General features: G+C 44.5%; 1 protein-coding gene across 4 annotated transcripts in view; it reads right to left on the bottom strand.

The window, feature by feature from the left end:
- LOC146709230 (calmodulin-binding transcription activator 1-like) overlaps nt 1–17,961 on the bottom strand; it is a 56,744-nt gene that overhangs the window by 4,330 nt on the left and 34,453 nt on the right. For all 4 annotated transcript variants that reach the window (XM_085456245.1, XM_085456246.1, XM_085456247.1 and 1 more), the window contains exons 4-12: nt 16,323–16,390; nt 13,522–13,657; nt 11,386–11,457; nt 9,322–9,475; nt 6,078–7,942; nt 4,642–4,768; nt 4,003–4,137; nt 842–990; nt 31–215 (exon numbers count right to left, since the gene is read on the bottom strand). In XM_085456245.1, coding sequence (XP_085312371.1) covers nt 31–215; nt 842–990; nt 4,003–4,137; nt 4,642–4,768; nt 6,078–7,942; nt 9,322–9,475; nt 11,386–11,457; nt 13,522–13,657; nt 16,323–16,390 — 2,891 coding nt within the window. The remainder of the gene's footprint in view (nt 1–30; nt 216–841; nt 991–4,002; nt 4,138–4,641; nt 4,769–6,077; nt 7,943–9,321; nt 9,476–11,385; nt 11,458–13,521; nt 13,658–16,322; nt 16,391–17,961) is intronic.

Genomic DNA, 17,961 nt, shown 5'->3' with positions numbered 1-17,961 from the left:
GATGGCATGTTGTAATTGTGTGTTCCTCACCGCCAGCGAATGAGTGTCTGAATGAGTCCCGCATAACCCTGAGCTGCAGCCAGATGCAGTAAAGTCATTCCTCTGGAGTTCTTACTGTGGACGAGCTGATTAGAAGAAGCCCAGCACGGCTGAGACATCATCTTCTCACACACCACCACCACACGACCTTCGAATGACCCCTGATCAGGAGAGATCTAGAAGATTGTAAAATAAAACAATAGACTAGGTCAACCTCTTTTCCAAATGCTAAAAATATATTTCAAGGTGTCACTAACTTTTCTGCCATACTGCAACACCTTTGCAATATAAGGAAAACCAGTAAAAAGCCTTGCAACTAATACTGCTTTTGAGCACTTCACTAAAGAATGATCAGTTTTGTATGTGGACAGGGCCAGATTCTTGTATTTGTGTTGTTAAGTAGGCTTTGTAAGTTTGTCTTGTAAATTCAGCTCATTATCAGTCAAGGAAAAACAACTTGTTTTTGTTCCTTTAATTGGCTGACACTTGCAAACAGAAGGTTTGAAGAGCACTCCGAATTGTCACAGCTGCCCCAAGATGACCACATATTAGGGATATCCCCTCTCTTTGACATCATCTAGAGCTCAAAGTAGAAAAATATATGTGAAACAGTGTGTTAGAGGAGTCTGAGCTTTTGGCTTACATGTATTGCTTGTGCATACGATGACTTCACATGGTGCTGCTTTTAAATTTAAACAGTTGAATTTGGTTTCACATGTTTTTCAGCACTTCTCTTATGGTGCGCCTTCACATTTTAAAGCTCTAAAGGGAACTTTCATCGTAAGAGGCACAACAGCCTTACTTGAGACTGCTGATCAGTAGCTCCTCCTCCCTCCACTCCTCCTCCCTTTGTTGCCATGGCTTCTGAGCTGGGATTTTGATTGGTTATCTCAGCCATCCTCTGTTCCATCTGCTCCAAACGCTCCAAGATAGACATCCTGAACTGGGTATCTACAGAAATGAAGGTGGGACATTTAAAGCTGTAAGCACCACCAAACTGTGGCATTAGGGAAATCCATGTGAGAGTTCAATAAATGCTATAGAGAAGCTTAAAAGCAGAAGGGATTCAATACTGGCTGAAATCTAATGACTCCCATTATTATCAACAAGAGTGTAAGAGTGTAAATAAGCATGTATGCAATGCAGATTTATGTCTGTAGCAGGGTTGCATGTGACCCTTTGTTTCAGGGCTGCTGCGGTTTTTGCTGCAGTGCACATTATGTCATTCCACCTGCTGCTCTCTCACAGAGTCTCTATTTCTGCTCTGCTCTCATTTCACTCCTATTTTTCTTTCTGCTGCCTGAAGCACAAAGACTGAACCAGAGGTGGGTGGGGCCATGACAGTGACAGAAGGGCTCAGGCTCCTCCCACTCCACTCTGCCAATCCCAGAGCAAAACAGCTCAGCTGACTACAAGGCAAAAACACTCCAATAGTTTTAGCAGCCAAACACATCAGAAACACCTGTCCTCACCTATTATCACCAACGCATCAGCATGTAAACACTCTCACACACACACAGAAAAAGAATAGACCCTGATATCTGCTACAGTATTAATTTCTGGTTAATAGAAAAAGCTAATACAATAAAATCCCATAATTGAAGATATTAATTGAAAATATGCAGTTAAATGGGTCATTTTATTCCCCTTTTTAACTGTTCAATAAAATCTTGAATTTATTATTTTGTAATTAATTTTCTACTTGGCCTTATAATTACTGCTGCTAATATTAGTCTTATTTCGCACAGTTATTACATTATCTTATAAACAAGAAGCAAGACATAAGCAAGAAACCGCATTTTCATTATATCGACACATTTTCACCTGTTGAACTCTTTTCTTCTCTGATTTTTAAGAGTTTGCTTGACAATAATTATCCCTGGTACCTGTGAATTTACTGTGCTGTTCAGACTTCCTGATTTCCTTTGAGATTTGGCCAAAGTGACAAACAAAAACACCAAATTTGAAAGTCTCCAGTGTTATAGCACATCGCTAAATATGCTTTTGATGATCAAACTTGTGCCAAAACTCTACCAAAAAGTAAAATGCTTTCGGGGTTTTTTATTGTTACACACAGGTCACTGAGAATTCTTGTCATCCAAACATGCCCAAATGTTCCACAAACAACACATCTGCACATCAGCATCCCCACACTCTTCTATATGCTTGTTTTGATCAGGGCCTCTCTACATGAGCTTCTTAGTGTTCAGAGGCTCTGTCCACTCCTGGTGGTGCTGAAACCGAACAGGTCAACCAGACAAGCTTCATCCACAATTCTACAACTCAACTCAAATAGGCTGGGAGCCAGCGTGACGGCATCGTGTGGCAGCTTCACCTGCATTTGTTTAAAATCGACTGGCAGGGCAACCACATGGAAACTACTGAAATTAAAAAAAGAAACTGACAGAAAACGTGGGATGGAAACCTAGCAAAGGCTCCACAGCTCTGAATTAAACTGAAAAATTGGGACGTTTATGTCCATCTACAACACAAGAAAAAAAACTCAGCTGAGCTACAAAGACCAGTGAAAAAACATCAACAAATCAAATAAGCTACGAACCCAAACAGCGAGTCTCTCTCTATCTGCTTCTCTCTTTGTTCTTGTTCCCGCTTCAACCCCGTTAGTTTGAAGTGTGCGACTCACACGTTGCTACTCCAGCCGTGCAAAAAAACACAGCTAAGTGCAGGGAGAGAGCAAGAGAGCGAGCGAGCGACAGAGCAAGAGAGAAGGAGAGAGGGAGCGAGCAGTCTCCACTTTATGTCTGGCAAAACAGCGCGCTTCAAATCCGCCCGCCAGACTCGGAGCTGCAGGAGGCTCGGTCGTCAGCATGTCTGCACACACTGGAGCAACGGCGTGTGACAAAGCCGGGTGCTACGGGTGTTTGATTGTAGTTATTTATCTGTATGCTTCACATACTTTGAGCCTCTGCCAAACAAAGGACAAGAGAGGGGGAAACGCGCCAAGCCCGCTATCTCCGCTCACAGTCAGTCGCAGAGTCTAAATATAGCACGGGCTGCACAGCGCCACTGCCAGCGGTGCCCAGCATTTTGTCTGTCAAATGGTCCGCGATTGTGCCTTTATGTCCTTGCCCTTCATTCTAGCAAGGCAAAAAAAAAAAAAAAAAAAAAAAAAAAAAAAAAAAAAAAGAAATCAGCCAGCCTGCTGCGGGGAGCCGCATTGCCGCATTGCGCAAGGCAGAGACGGGGGCGAACGCAGACCCAGGACATGCCTTTACCGAGGAGACCCGTGCGTTTCCGGACTGCATTTGTATCAAGAGATATATTTTGCACACAAAAGCGCCCCCCCCCCCTTCCTCCAGATCACTCAAAGAAAGTTTCATTTTTCTCTATCACCTTTAAAGTACTTTTTTTTTTTAACTCACAGAGAACATCTACAGCTCAAACAAAACAATCCTTTATGCAAACAAGACTCAGTAATAAGCGACTCTGCCCAAAACAAAGCCAACCAGGCAAAGCCGAACATCTCTATGAATGCTGTCAGTGAAGATGAAAGAGCCTGGTACATGCCTGCGCTATTGAAACAACAGGCATCAAAACAGTTTACTGCTAGATACAATTTGCATGCAGGCGGAGGGTTACGGAAAAAACAGCTGCTTGCTAGAAGAGACGCACTAAAGAAAAGCAGCGGGAAAAACTGGTCAGGATTACACTGAGTACAGAAAAACAAACAAACAAAAAGCATCTCACACCAGGATGTGAGAATCAGGGAATAGAACAGAGTAGCAAAGTGGCAGCATCACACACACACACACACACACACACACACACACACACACACACACACACACACACACACACACACACACACACACACACACACACACCTGAGTTTTTACAAAACTCAGGTTTATATCAGCACTCTGTGTATACAATAAGCCAGTTACATGCTAAAGTCACTGAAACAAGTGCAGCCGTCAGTACACAGAAAATTGTGGTCCTCACCATCCAGGGACAGCCAGTCATGCTGAGAAGATGGGAGGGCTGGAAGGTCACGTGCCTTGTATTCAAACACCACAGAGGAAGAGATGACCTCACCGCCCATAGCTACCTGCAGCATCACTAGTCCTGTGTCATGGGCTGGAAATAGACGGATATCAAAAAGGTGTTGGAGCGTGGAGCAGTGGATGAACTGCAGTGGTAAATGTCAAAGGCTAACTTAAGGAAAGTTTGTTAGTCAATCACAGATTATATATTGTGAATGTTATGCTTATGCAAGTCAGTATTTCCTTGAACTTTACCCCAATCACACTGATCAAACAGCCTGATAGTCAAGTATCATTTACTTAATCCTAAAAAAATAAACAAATAAAAAAACCCCCGTTGTGTTCATTTGTATCATCTTGTAATATTAAAATGATTGCATCTCCTGAAAAGCAACCCTGTCAGGGTCTTCCTTTCTTCAAAAGTTGCTTATTATCAAGGTCAGACCAAGGTTTGAATTTATAAATAAAGGAAAGTGTGAGTTGTGAGAGACTAAAGTAAGTAAAGCTCACAAAGTGCTTTGCAAAGAAATACCAAGGCATTCAAAACAAAAACAAACAAACAGACAAAACAGAGTCTTCACAAGCACAAGTGTGTTACCTGGACAATAGCAGCGCAGCACCCCGGGCTGAATGAGGGCAGCGGGGACGCTGATATGGTCGAAAAGACAGCTGTACTCACTGCTTGACTCCAACCATGGACCTGTTATGAGCACCTTCACTCCACCCTGCAGCAGACAGGTAAATGTCTCAGAGTAATATCACACAGTGTAGCTTTTTGTGTGTGTGTGTTTACAGTACACTGCTACAGAGTATAAGTTTAAACAACAGTCTTAGAGAAATGAGACACTTCACTCGATGTGTGTATGTGTGTTAGTATGCAGAATGCCTTATTTCTATCAAAACCCCCATCTGTGACTAAGACAAATGTCCGGGACCCAGGCGCCTAAATATTTGCTTTCGTCTTCATTCTTCTTCATTCACAAAGTAGGCTACCTGCTACTTTGGCAATGACAGATCCGTGACTGCTAGCAGCCCCTAGAGGCTGTGCTACGCCTTACATCAAAGCAAAGCAAATTAGCTTGAACTGTCTGAATGAAGCTGTTCTGTGTTCCTGCCAGTGTAGCTAAAAATAATGCAATACATAAAGATCATTATTGCCGGCAAATTAAGGAGGCATTTAGTGCAAAAATGGATCACTGGCCTTTGGAGAAAACTGTTGTTGTTTCTTTAGGAAACCTAAACCTGAAAAGGATGTATTGGTGATGATTCAAATGAAAGCTGTAAAAACACAGTAGCAGACTTTTATGGATGATTAAAACTGCCAAAATAATAAATAGTTAAATAAAGGAGTTATTAAATAAATACAAATATGCTTTTAAATGTATGAAAAGTAATATTAAAAGTGCACACAATAAGTCATTAATAAAATGTAAACTGAATTGATTTGCTTTGCCTTTTGTATTTATTTACCTTTGTACAATATTCCTAATTTTAAAATGTACATAAATAAACTGTGATGTCTGTAGTAGATGAGAAAAATACAAATATAGAGAGATGAAAATAAAGGTAAAACTAAAATATCAATTTATGTTACAAAGTCGTTTATGTGGTATTTAACTCAGTTTCTTTATTTCTGATATTTCTTTAATTTAAATTTTGGCAGTTTCAATCTGCCATAAAATTCGGTACACCATAGCTTTTGGAAATGATGGCGGTAAGATGCAGTCTTATCTTAAGTATTTGTGGTAATTATATCACAGACTGGTGTCTGGAATATTAGAAATGGTACATGGGTAAATTAATGAGGCTATCCTGAAGAATCAGTTAAATATTGAAATTTCATCAAAATCCAGTCAGCTGAGTCTGAAATATTCTGTCTCCTTAATGACCACACAAGCAAGCTGGCGGTACAAATTGTGCTCAGCATGATTTCAGTACTTAACGTTCATATGAGCCACCTTCAGTCATGTGCTGCAAAGACTAATTTCACTGTAGGGAATAATTATGAATGACAATCAAGTTGGGTTTACTAACCTCTGGATAAGACCACTCTGGGGAGTAGTCTGTCACGCCAAACAGCCTCCCAGTCTCCTGGAGCAATCCCAAAGCTCCCTGCTCCACCTCAGAGCCTTGCAAGTGGCCTGCTGCTGTGCCCTGCTCCTCTCCTGCTGCCCCCTCCTGGGGCATCAGAACCCCATTGACAGCTGCCCCGACCCCGTTCCCAGACCCTTCAACTGAGATAAAATCATTGATGAGATCAGAAAACTGGCTTCCAAAAGAAGCCTCAAAGCCTTCCAGACTGATGGCTGTTCCTGCTCCAGCTGTTGCAGCTGACACCCCCCCACCTTGCTGAGGAAGTGGAGAGCTGTAGAGCGCCCCCTCAATGGTTGCGCCTGTAGCCATTGACTGAGGACTGGCCACCACTGAGCTGCTTGCCCCTGACAAGCTCACACCATTACAAAGGATCTCATTTTCCCCTCCTCCTCCTCCGCCACCTCCTCCGCCTTCCTCTCCTCCGTTGTCATCTGTGTGTTGGAGGTAGTGCTCTGTGTCAACACTGGCATAAGCTTCACGAGGATCTCCGGTCTTGAGGAGTAACGCTCCCCCATTCTCAGCAGGCTTGTCTAGGCCTCCGACCTCCTGGTGTCCTCTGCTGCCTGACTGGTCGACAGTGGTATCCTGCGGTGTCAGGGGAAAGGAACCCACTGCTGATCCTTTCCCATTCCTTGCACACAGGGCCTGCTGGTCTGTCCTGGGTTGATGGAGGTGTGTATGTGAGTCTCCATTGGCAACTGAAGAGTCTGTTGGCACCGTGGGCAGGCCTATGTAAGCCTGGGCCTCGCCAGATTCCTGGGTTGCCTCAGTACTGTTGGTCTGCAGCTGGGAGGGCTGGCTTGTTTGAGGGGAGGCCTGGAGGAAGAGGCTCGGGGAAGGGTGGTGTGAAGGCTGGGTCAGGGTTGGGACACAGGCTGATGACATGACGGCACTGAAATCCATTTGCTCCAGCGTGGTGCTGGGGCTGAGGCCAGCTCCTTCTCCTACGTAGCTACTCTGAGTGGACAGGGGTTGTTCTAGGGGTGTAGCTTCCGTCTTGATGTTGTTGACGAGGGTTGGGCTGTAGACAAAGCCATTAGAGGAACAGTGGAGGCCTCCATCATCACCGTTACAGCCCTCAGTCTTCCCTCCACCTCCTCCGTATGTCTGGCCCTGCTTGGGATTGTTGAGGAAGCAATCGGGGTCAAAGGTCATGGTGGTTTCAGGAAGGCTGACTGCTCCACCAGAGTCTAAAGAGCTGGACAGAACCAACTCTCCTCCCTCGCCCAATCCTACTCCACCAGGAAACGATGCAAATCTCTGGTTTTCAGGGGCAACAGCTAACAGAATCCCAGCGGTGGCACTGTCGTGGGTAGCTGCCAGCAGGTGGGTGTGGCCGGCGGAATAAACCGAATCCCCAGTGAGCGTGGTGACCTCAGACATGAACACAGCTGTGCTCTGTGATAAGCCCGCTCCAATTGCAAGAGCAGGACTGTCAGCCATGTCACTGGTGATTGACAGCGGGGAGCTCTGTGTGGTGTCAGGGACCTCTACCTGGTTGGTGGAAGTAGAAGAAGACACCTCCATGCTGCTCTGTGGGAGTAAGGAGGGTTTGGTTATCCTGCCATTCCTCCTCTCTCCTCCACCTGCTCTGCTCCTCCCCCCTCCAGGATTGGGCTCTGTCTGGCCCTCTGACACGTCGCTGTTCTGGACCTCGGTGCCATCTGCTTCCTCAGCTCTCTGGCCTGCTGCTACATTGGTACTGACTGCAGTTCCCCCTCCTGCTGCTGCTCCTGACTCCTGCTTGGAGGAGATGATGCGCTGCTTGACACTGGAACATTTCTGATGCAGGCTGCTTCCAGCACCTGGCAGAAAACAAAACAAAACATCAACAAAGAACCAAACATCTGTCATCATTTTCTGTCCTTTCATACTTTCAGGTCAAATTTTCCAGTAACATATTGTAGTATTAACTCATATACATCTAAGAGTGTGTAATGGCACCCTCTAGTGTTCAGAATCTACACTGAAAACTGACTTCATGAAGACTGATACAACTGCTGCAACAACTTTAAGTAAATACCCCTTGAATGTACAATTTGCTTACTTTGCAAGATATTTACTACTCAAAGATATTTCTAAACTTTAAACTAGCTGTATTCATTTACAGGTTCAGTATGTAGCCGGCTCATTTTTTCAGAGAGGATAACAAACGCCAAACACCAGTCTAAGTGTCAGAGGTCTAATGCCAATAAAAACCCCTTTGACCATTGAGGGATCAAGTCAGTGATCAAACCAGAAGTGCTGGGAGGGGGAAAAGGCAGAGAGCTGTGTGAACAAATTAGGACATGTGGAGAAGCGAGAAGAAGAAATGAAGCAGTACTTAAGTCAACAAGCCACTTAGTTTTGGGCAGCTGTCCTTATTTGCCCCTCCAATGCAGATCAAAAGATGGGTGCGATTAGATCTGTGTGTGTGTATATGTGCGCTAGTGTGTGTACTGGAGTTATCTACTCCCTGATGCTCATTTATGAATAATACATGATGGATATTTCAGGCATCCCTGTCTTCTTTCCCTCAATCCCTCAATTTAGTGGTTGCAATTTGTATCTGCCTCTAGGTGGCAGCATGGCGTTGACTGTTGGAGCCATCAAAAACTATATATGTATATAAATAACTGCATAAAGCCTGATAATATGTAGCAGATATCTCTTACTACAATGGATTTTTAAAGAACAAGATTCTTTTTAATGACAGTACATATCATTTATTCACATGTTAATCAACGTACGGTGTTTTGGCACATCCACTCTTCTTTTTTGGATCACTGACTTACAACGAGGAACTAAACAGTAAGCTGCTGCAGTTACATCACATATTTCTTTTCAGTGCAACAGCGAACCCCTCATAGGATCAACAATGAACCACTGCAACACCTGTTGTCTCTTTTGATAAATGATGGCACAGCTCCAGACGGGGCTCCATTCTGCTGCCAAAGATAAAAACAAGCCAGTGAACCAAATGATCTTTGCTTTAGATGTTCCACACTAACTGTCTACTGATTCATTTTCATGCTTGTCTGGGTTCTTCAGCATCTTTGCCAGTGTTACTTGAACACGACAAGTGGAATGATACTGACCCGGGGTTAGCCGCACTCCCGAATTTAGTAAAAGCGCGAGGGCTAAAAACCTGAGTGCTTGAGAGTAGGAGGAAGGTCGTGTAAGTGCTGATGCACAGAGAACTCACACATGGGCTTGAGTTGTCCAATGAGCTCCTCCTTGCTCCACTTTGCCCACTCTTTCCTGTCGGTGTTGATGGAGCAGAGGACAGGGCCGCATGGCTTCCCGCTGTCGTCCACCGCCGGTACATTCAGGTAGTGCACCAGCACAATGTCTGGGTTCTAGCAAACAGTAAGGACACACAAACAAAGACATGTACACATGTGGCATAAGCTCATCATTTCAGCGATTTCACTGTTTTCCCACCTATGGGAGAGAAAAAGAAAAAAATCTTAAAAAAAGATATCAACATCAGGACTGATGGAAGGAGAAGTGCATAAGGAAAGTGAAAGAGAAAGCGGAGGATACGGAGGAGGTCGAACATTGCGTGTCAGATAAGATTCTCTCACCTGCCCATAAAAGATTTATCAGCCTGAGCCCACTCATCACTCTCTCTAACCCTGCAGTGCCTACATGTGTGTTTGTGCATGTATGTGTGTATTACATTTATATATAGAGAGAAACAAAGGACGAGAACAATTCTCACTATATTGCAGGTCACCAGCAGACCTATGGAATTTCTACCCCATGAATGATTCAACAAGTGCATTCACTTGCATGTGTGTATGTGTATGTGTGTGTGTTGGAGAGAGAGTGAGAGAGAGAGAGAGAAGCTCCTCTTGATGAAAGATTCAGTAGACAGACTCAGGTGAGGGGAGGACCTGCTGAGGTGGAACACTTTTCTCTCCGAAAGAGGATAGCACAGTAGGCTGCTACAGCACTTCACTGTGCAATGCAACAGCATTCGTAGACTGATTTATGACCATTTCCACTGATGTGTTTTGATATATGTGTAAAGAGCAGAAAATGGCACATTAAAGATAAAAAAAGTCAAATTTCCCTTCAAAGCCAGAGACCACGAGAGTCTAACTAGTGGGGCGTGTTGCAAAAAAATGTATTGGGTAAGGGCATGTTCGATTTATGCTGATGGCTGAAATTTTCTTGTAAATTTAATGTGACAAATTATGCAAGAAATTCTGGAAATGAATGAATAAATAAGTATACATTTCCATATTTTACATTTCCATAGCCTGGTATTCAATCATTATTTTCTTTCAAATGGACAGAGAGACAGAGGATGAGTATATAAATGTATGCAGGCATGTTATGATGAATCATGTAGCCTGCCATCTGAAGATGATGAGGTCCTGGTGACTATATGTCCCAAAAGAGCGAGTGAGACCTGTATGGGTGTGCGTGGGGAGCGTGCACACAAATGCTGCTCTGTGCTGTCTCTCACATGAGCAGCAGAGTGAGTCCAACGTCTCTGTTGAAAAGCAACACGCTTTCATACACAGTAGACATCTGTACGTGAGTCTGTGTGTGCGCGCGAGTTCGTGAGAGCAGGTTGTGTGTGTGTTGTTTGTAGCTTCGGGGTGTTTTCTTGGAGAGGACCACATGGAGACTAGTGGCTGAGTCCTTCATGCTCGCCATGAGCATCGAGTCTCAGTGTTAGGCATCACACTGTGCTCGAGGAAGTTACAGTCAACTTCTGGAGAAGAAATGCTTTTCCCGCTCTGCAAGGCATGGCATTGTATATGACCCGCTATAGATGCCGAGCCTATTCTAGGTGTAGTCCAGTGGTCTAATTGTGTGTGCAGGAAACTCCTTTTGGCCAAACAACATTAAGTTTTATTGGGAGCCCAGTTTTGTGACAGTATTTCCAGCAGTCCGAGTCTGCCTCATTAATTCAGAAGAGGAGGACTTTTATTGCTGCTTTATGGTTTAGCTTAGTGTTTTGTTTTGAAAATTTAACAGGTGAAGCTCTGTGTAAAACTAATGATATACTAGATAATTTCTAGCAGTCCTTTTTAGGTAGAATGTTAAATAAAAACTAACACAGCTGAAATAAATGCCATGGAGTGGCCATAATGGGAGGGGGAATAGCCCCAAAATGACAAATCTATGGTGCTTTAAATGACAAGTAATAACAAGTCATCACAACACTATGAAATCTTTTTTTAAAGTTTTTTTTAAAAATGTGTATAAATGCTGTGCGATAAGGAAAGGCGGGAAAGGGCAGTGGGCTTACCTGCAGCAGCCAATAGCATCTACGATGGAAGGTGGGGATGATGGAGGAGTGGACGTAGCAGCCATACAGACACTAGAGAGAGGAGAGGAGAGGCGAGGAGAGGAAAAGAGATTACATTGGTTAACGAGAGAAGAAGGGGGATGGCGGAAGCAAGACAAAAACAAAAAAGGAGAAGAGAGGGGGAGAAGACATTGAAGGACAGAACAAGAGAGGAGAACTTAGGTTATACCCACTTAGGTTGTATTGATTGCGGTGCTAAAACTAAATTGCAAACATGCTGTATGCGTTTTTTCCTAATGTCTTTTCTAAAATACCATAAATCTGATGCTGACAATTATAGCACAAGAGATTGTGAAATTTACTGCCTCTGCAAGACTAGGAATTCACAAAAAGTTACAATGTTGTCGTCTTACAGACGTTGCAAGACAGATCAGCAACAGTAAAGGGGACAAAGAAGACGAGGAGGAGGAGGAGAGCAAAGCATAAAGTGTGAGTGGAGCCTCAGCGTGGAAAGTATGACGAAAAGCGGGGTTTGGTATGGACTTCCTCCAGGGCGGGATGCTGACATAGTGCATGTACAAAATAGTGCAAACTGGTGCCAGTAAAACAGTTGAGATTTCTTAAACCCCCCGAAACAAACTGCAATATGATTTTGTAATACCTGAAGTTAAAGAATATGAAATTGTTTTTCAACAGAGCAGTCACAAAAATATGACTTGCACCAGTAAACATCTTATCTTAGAGAATACGTGAACAAGATATAGAGTCTGACCGTGGATTAAGTCAGACTCCAGTTTGGAGCTTTTGACAGCTTTTGATCATCTGCGCAGTGGAAACCTTTTAGTCAATACTCAAAATGTATCGAGGAATCAATACCCGGCCTTAATGAAGTGAGCTTTTCTTTTTGACAGAAGAAGGATGAAATGATGGCAGAAAAGCCTTCTATCAAGGTCAACGCACACAGTACAATCAAGAATCACACACCCACACGATCACACCCACATGCAGCACATAAAGTGGTTGTTTTTGCAGACAATATTGCACACAAACGCAAATATTCAGCAATCTGGCAGTATATAATCCACAGTTAAAACTTGCCCTGTTTTCTTTCTCATATACACACACACTTGTATTTTCTCGCCATTTTGCCTCTTCTCAGAAGTAGCCAGCCCTCTATCTAAAGTGTGTTTTGCCAAAGGCAGAGTGCATTTCCATATATTTCCATTCGATATGAGGAGGCTCTCCATCCAGGGTTATGTTTTTCCTCTCATGCTTCCTGCCGCTCCCCATCCTCCTGCTCCTCTCCCTCTGCTCATCTCGCTGCTTTCCTTGTTCCCTCATTCCCGTGCTCAACACACTGCTTACTTACTTACTTGCTTGAGGGGTCACGGGAAACAGTGACATAAACAATTACTGACCAAGTACCAGGGAGAGAAGTGGCTGCCTTGTGTATGTGTTTGAGCATGTGCATCCATGAACATTTGCAGGGAAATGCATGTGAAATGGGACGTGAGCGTGGAGCTGTGAGTTGCAAAAGGGAATACTTGATCTCAATTATTCCTTTTACGTCTGTGTCTCCAGCTCTCCTTTAATGCAAAACTACTGAGCCCTCCACAAGGATCCATGTGCCTTCTCCTTCGCTCCCCATTCCAAATCATTCTTTCTGTTTCTGACACATGCATGCTCACTCCTCTCACCTCTTGGTATATTCCTGCTGAATAATCAATTTTTGAGCTAGCTGATGTGACTCAAACACACACTCACTCGCACACACACAGACGCTGCCTTGAGACTGGATCGATACCCCTCTCTGTTCTGCTGAAGGAGGCATTGACATCATTCCTGGCCTCAGGCCAAACACACTCTTATCCTTCACAGAGAGAGAGAGGGAGAGAGAGGGGAGACAGAGGGAGGGATTGAGACAGGGACAGGAGGAGGAAGGGAGAGAAAGAAAGATTGGCACCACTTGCTCCCAGGTCACAAAGTGGCCTGTAGCTTCGGCATGTGTGTTCGTTTGTGCTACACGTATGCAGCCCCTCCAAGTGAAGGAGAGTGAGTTAGAGACAAGATTGGCAGTGAAACCACACTCAGCGGCAAACAAGATCATCGACTTGTTTTTCCACTGCAGCCTCTCACCTCTACTCCCTGGACTTTCAGCTTCATGTGATCCTCTCGGGTGGTCTTGCCGTCTTTCCTTTTCTTCCAACAGTACCCATCCTTCCTGTACTTCACCTTTTTACGGTTGTAGAGGATCATAGAGCCATTCTGAGGTCTGACAGGATACAGGATAAAGACGTAGTCAGGTATTAGGTTGGTCATTCAGAATAAATGTCTTTGAAGCTAGCAGCAATGCAGCTCTCTGGGATACTGAACAGAACATGAGTTTTGTGCTGCATTCCTAAAACTTCCCGTAGTACCCAAAAACTTCTGGATTGCTCAACTCAAACAAGAAAAAAAAAAACATGTTCTTGGTGTACACAGTGACATCAGCGTTACTCTCCCACAGTCAAGTGAGCTGGTCTCATGTGCTCCCTCCCCACTCATACATAGACTCCGGCTCCTACATGTTAATATTTTAGTAGGGTGATTTATTGGCACGGCAGGAACATTGGCCTCTAAGCTCCCATTCCATATACACCTATCAGGATGCTCACACACAAACACACAGGCGCACACCAGGAGCCATGCATGTACACGTACACGTGAGACACCGAGGCTATAACGATATCAAAGGTGGCAGGACCCACCGCCGTGCGTTCTTTGGGCTCAATGTCAAACCTGCTACCCAGCAATCAATCATTACACTTTCAAACATTAAGGACAGGTGTGTGTGTGTGTGTGTGTGTGTGTGTGTGTGTGTGTGTGTGTGTGTGTGTGTAGGACGCTGAAAAATGCTTTCTCTGCCTTATCTCACCGCAACAGAGAGAGAACAGACGCATTAACAATCAATAAACTAACATATACTCACAAATGCTCTCTCGCTCTTTCTCTGGCAGTCACATGCACACAAACACACGTTCATACACTTCCTCTTACTGTCCTCGTCTTCATCAACCTCTAGTCTTTATCCCTGTTATCACACCATCTCTTCATTTTCTCTTTTAAGGCTTGTTTGGTTCCCCCATTCTCCCCTCCACTTTTTCTGATCTGCTCATCTCATCTGTTCCCTCTGCTGCTATCTTAACCTGTGCTTCTCCTTTCATCTAATCTCTTTTCCTTTCCTTTCCTTTCCTTTCCTTCCCTTCTCATATATGTATATGGATTTAGATGATTGCAATTTACTCAGAACACTGTGAGCAGTGAAATTGAATTTACTTTGAGCTGATTTTCTTTGACACCTTAAATCTGTTCTGTTTTGGGGGGTGAGCCTGCCAGTTTCTTAGTGGAGTGGAGACCCCCACCCTCCCATCAAAGCCGAGTTTAGTCTCTGTCTCGAGCAGCGTGAGTCATCTTAGAGCTGCTGATTCTAATTATGTTATGGAGAAGATGGATGATTTCAGATGTGTGTGTGCATGTGTGTGTGTGTGGGCGGCACATGCGCACGGGTTCATACGTATGTGTGCATGTGTGTGTGTGTGTGTGTGTGGCGACAGGGGCGCGTGGATGGTGCCCGTACTGCTCACGAACCCTCTGATTCAAGCAGATATAAATGCTATTGATTGTAACTAGGCTGTGATGTGTGGGATATAAAAAGCTTTTCCACTGTTCCACGGTGTAGCAGAGCAAAAACAGCGATTGCGAGGAAAGTGGGAAAAAAAGAAACAAAACAAAAACGCCACAATAAAGAGACAGAGTGGGTAAATCCGGTAAGGGAGGAGAGAAGGAGGAGTTCATTACACTGAACAAATGAGGTATTTCAGTCAAGGGGAAGAAATGAAGGTCATTGATTGTTATCTTAATATCGACCCCCCACAAGTGTGCAAACACATGCACACTTATGAATGCAAACGCACAAGCGTGCACGTGCACGCACGCACAAAAATGTATGCGCTGCACGTAAATGTCACGGGCCCTGTTAGCTGATCTTTCCATCTGATGGGATTAGGTGTAATCTGTTCTAATCGTGCCTCATGTCATGTGTAAATGGGATTATATTTAACTGCTGCTCAATAACACCAATATGACTGCTGCTGCTGCTGCTGCTGGGAGACTGAGGCTATCCGGCAGCACAACCAATCAATGAGAAATCCATCCACAACATAAACTGTGCTGCTGGCCTCCGGCTGCTCCCGAGAAGAGTCCTTTAGCTGGCACAATAGGAGCGCAGAGGCATATCCTGGGGCTCTCAGCGGTGTCAGTAATCAGAAATGGGGCCACGGGGGTGACCATTTCACTTCCTTAACTTTACTTTCTTCTTTCCTTTCTTGCTTCCCCGTCTCTGTCATTTTTCATTCTCTTTCAGTCCTCTACTTACATCTGTATTAACTAGAGTAAATGTCAATAAGGTGATTTATCAATAATTCACACTGCCCTTTCCTTCAGTCTTTTATTTTCTCTTCCTCTTTTTCCTACCCACTTTCCTAGCTATAACCTCTCTCCATTCTAGGAAAAGAGCTGCTTATGTCTCATTCGGATCGATGAATATTCAGTTCTGGCATGTGAATCCCCGTTCACACCCCATCTTATATACACAAACCCCCCTCACCCTCACTCATCTGAATTATACATCACTTATCCTAATACATTTACATTCATTAATACTCCATTTCCAGCTGACTAGGTGCTTTACAGTCCAAGCATGTTCTGGCGCATTCTCTACATGTAGAGCAGGTCGGCTAGAAGGACCCTTTGGAGACAGTCGACGTACATCACTAATGTTTTAATCAAACAGAGGCGCTCAGTCATTGAGATTAAACCAACGTGAGCCACTGACTGATTGAGCAATACTGTGTTTTTGTACGTGTGTGGAAATCATTGTCTGCTCTCTCTCCCCTCACCTGGTTTTCGGCGACGTCGTCAGCCACTCATCGTGTTTCTCAAAAGTGATGAGATATGCAGCAATTTCCTAGAGAGACAGAGACAAGGCAGAAAGGTTATATTGGTATGTGTGCGTGTGTGTATCAGTGTGTGTGTCACAGAGAGATAAAACATAACAGGTATTTCCAGATGACCTGCTGATGCCCACAGAGAGCGTGTCACTATCTTGATTGCCACGGTGAGGTCTGGGCGTCTGATTGGTCACAGTGCAGCCAGTCAGAAGACAGATATAGAGGACAGACCCTCAGGGCCAACAACCAATCACACTCACTGACACACTGATGTTTCCCTCCACTGGGGAGGAAAAGCTATCTCCTAAACACACACACATGCTACATAAACACACACACATGCACAGGGGGTGTGTGTGTGTGTGTGCAGACCTATACACTAGCTGAGAGAGTGCGCTGATAGGAAAAGTTTTCTTGTACTTGGCAGTTTCACAGTTTCCCGGCAGATAAAGCTCGCTCCTAACTCGATTCTTAATTCCTCTGGCTCTCTTTTCATCTCCTCAGCTCTCCTCTCCACATAACTTCTATTCTTCTTCCACACTCAAATGAATCCAATAAGGAAAAAGAAAGTTCAAATCGTACAGGTGCATTCTACCAAGAGTAAGGAAAAACAAAACGCCCGTACACACACACACACACACATACACGGAGACACAGAGATGCAGCCAAAAGAAACTCTTGTTTATACCTCCTGCTTTTTAGTCGCTCACGCAGCATCGCCTTTTCCTTTCTCTCGGTGAACCCTGTAACCCCTGACTTCCTCCTTGAAACATTGTTCTTTCCCCGACTCCCATCTCACCCACTTGCTGTGAAAGACTGTGAAATGTAAATTGTCCTCTTAAGGCAATCAGTGTTTGAAATGTGGCACAAAGCAATAGTGAAGAAGACATCAACACTCCAGCACTCCTTCATCTGCCCCCTCAGCTCAACAGTCTCCTCTCCAGACCTCCTCTGCCTCTTTCTCCGTGTGTGTGTGTGTGTTTAGGTATTTGTCCCAGTTTGGCAAGAGAGTACTCCAGCTCCATACCGATCAGACGAGATGAAGGGAGGGGTGGGGGGTGGGGTAGGGATGGGGATGGGGGGAACAGCTGAAGGGTGCTTGCACTTAACTGGATTGTTTTTATTTTTTTATGTACCCTCCATTCGTTCCTCTCATTCCAACCCCTTACTGCCTCATCCTACATTTATGTGTGTTTATGTGTGCGTGTGTATGTGTAGGCTGGGCTGTTATCACACCCTTAATAATTATCACTCTCAAGCTGGCCACTATTAATGTCTGTCTGTCTGTCTCGGGCACATAAAACTGCTCCGAGTCATGGTTGGGTTGGATGCACACAGGCACATTTTCAGCCAAAGCTCGGCACAAACAACAGACACACACACACACACACACACGCATGCACACGCGCGCGCACACACACACACAAACGCAAAAGGAGTGCCTCATTCATTTATGCATCTATTCATTAGCTGTGACAGGCAGCCACCTCTCCTCCTCCCAAACCACTCCGCAGCAAGTCAATATCCTATACGGCCTCCACAGCTCCGGCCAGGCACTTGTGCCCCCCTAGTGACTGTCAGCCAGTGG

The sequence above is a fragment of the Copadichromis virginalis genome, linkage group LG5 (genome assembly GCF_057382275.1).
Source record: "Copadichromis virginalis isolate Kocher_CV1m ecotype Utaka linkage group LG5, C_Virginalis_male_GT1.1, whole genome shotgun sequence".
Classification (NCBI taxonomy): Eukaryota; Metazoa; Chordata; class Actinopteri; order Cichliformes; family Cichlidae; genus Copadichromis; species Copadichromis virginalis.
This window is presented reverse-complemented; position numbering and strand designations above follow the sequence as displayed.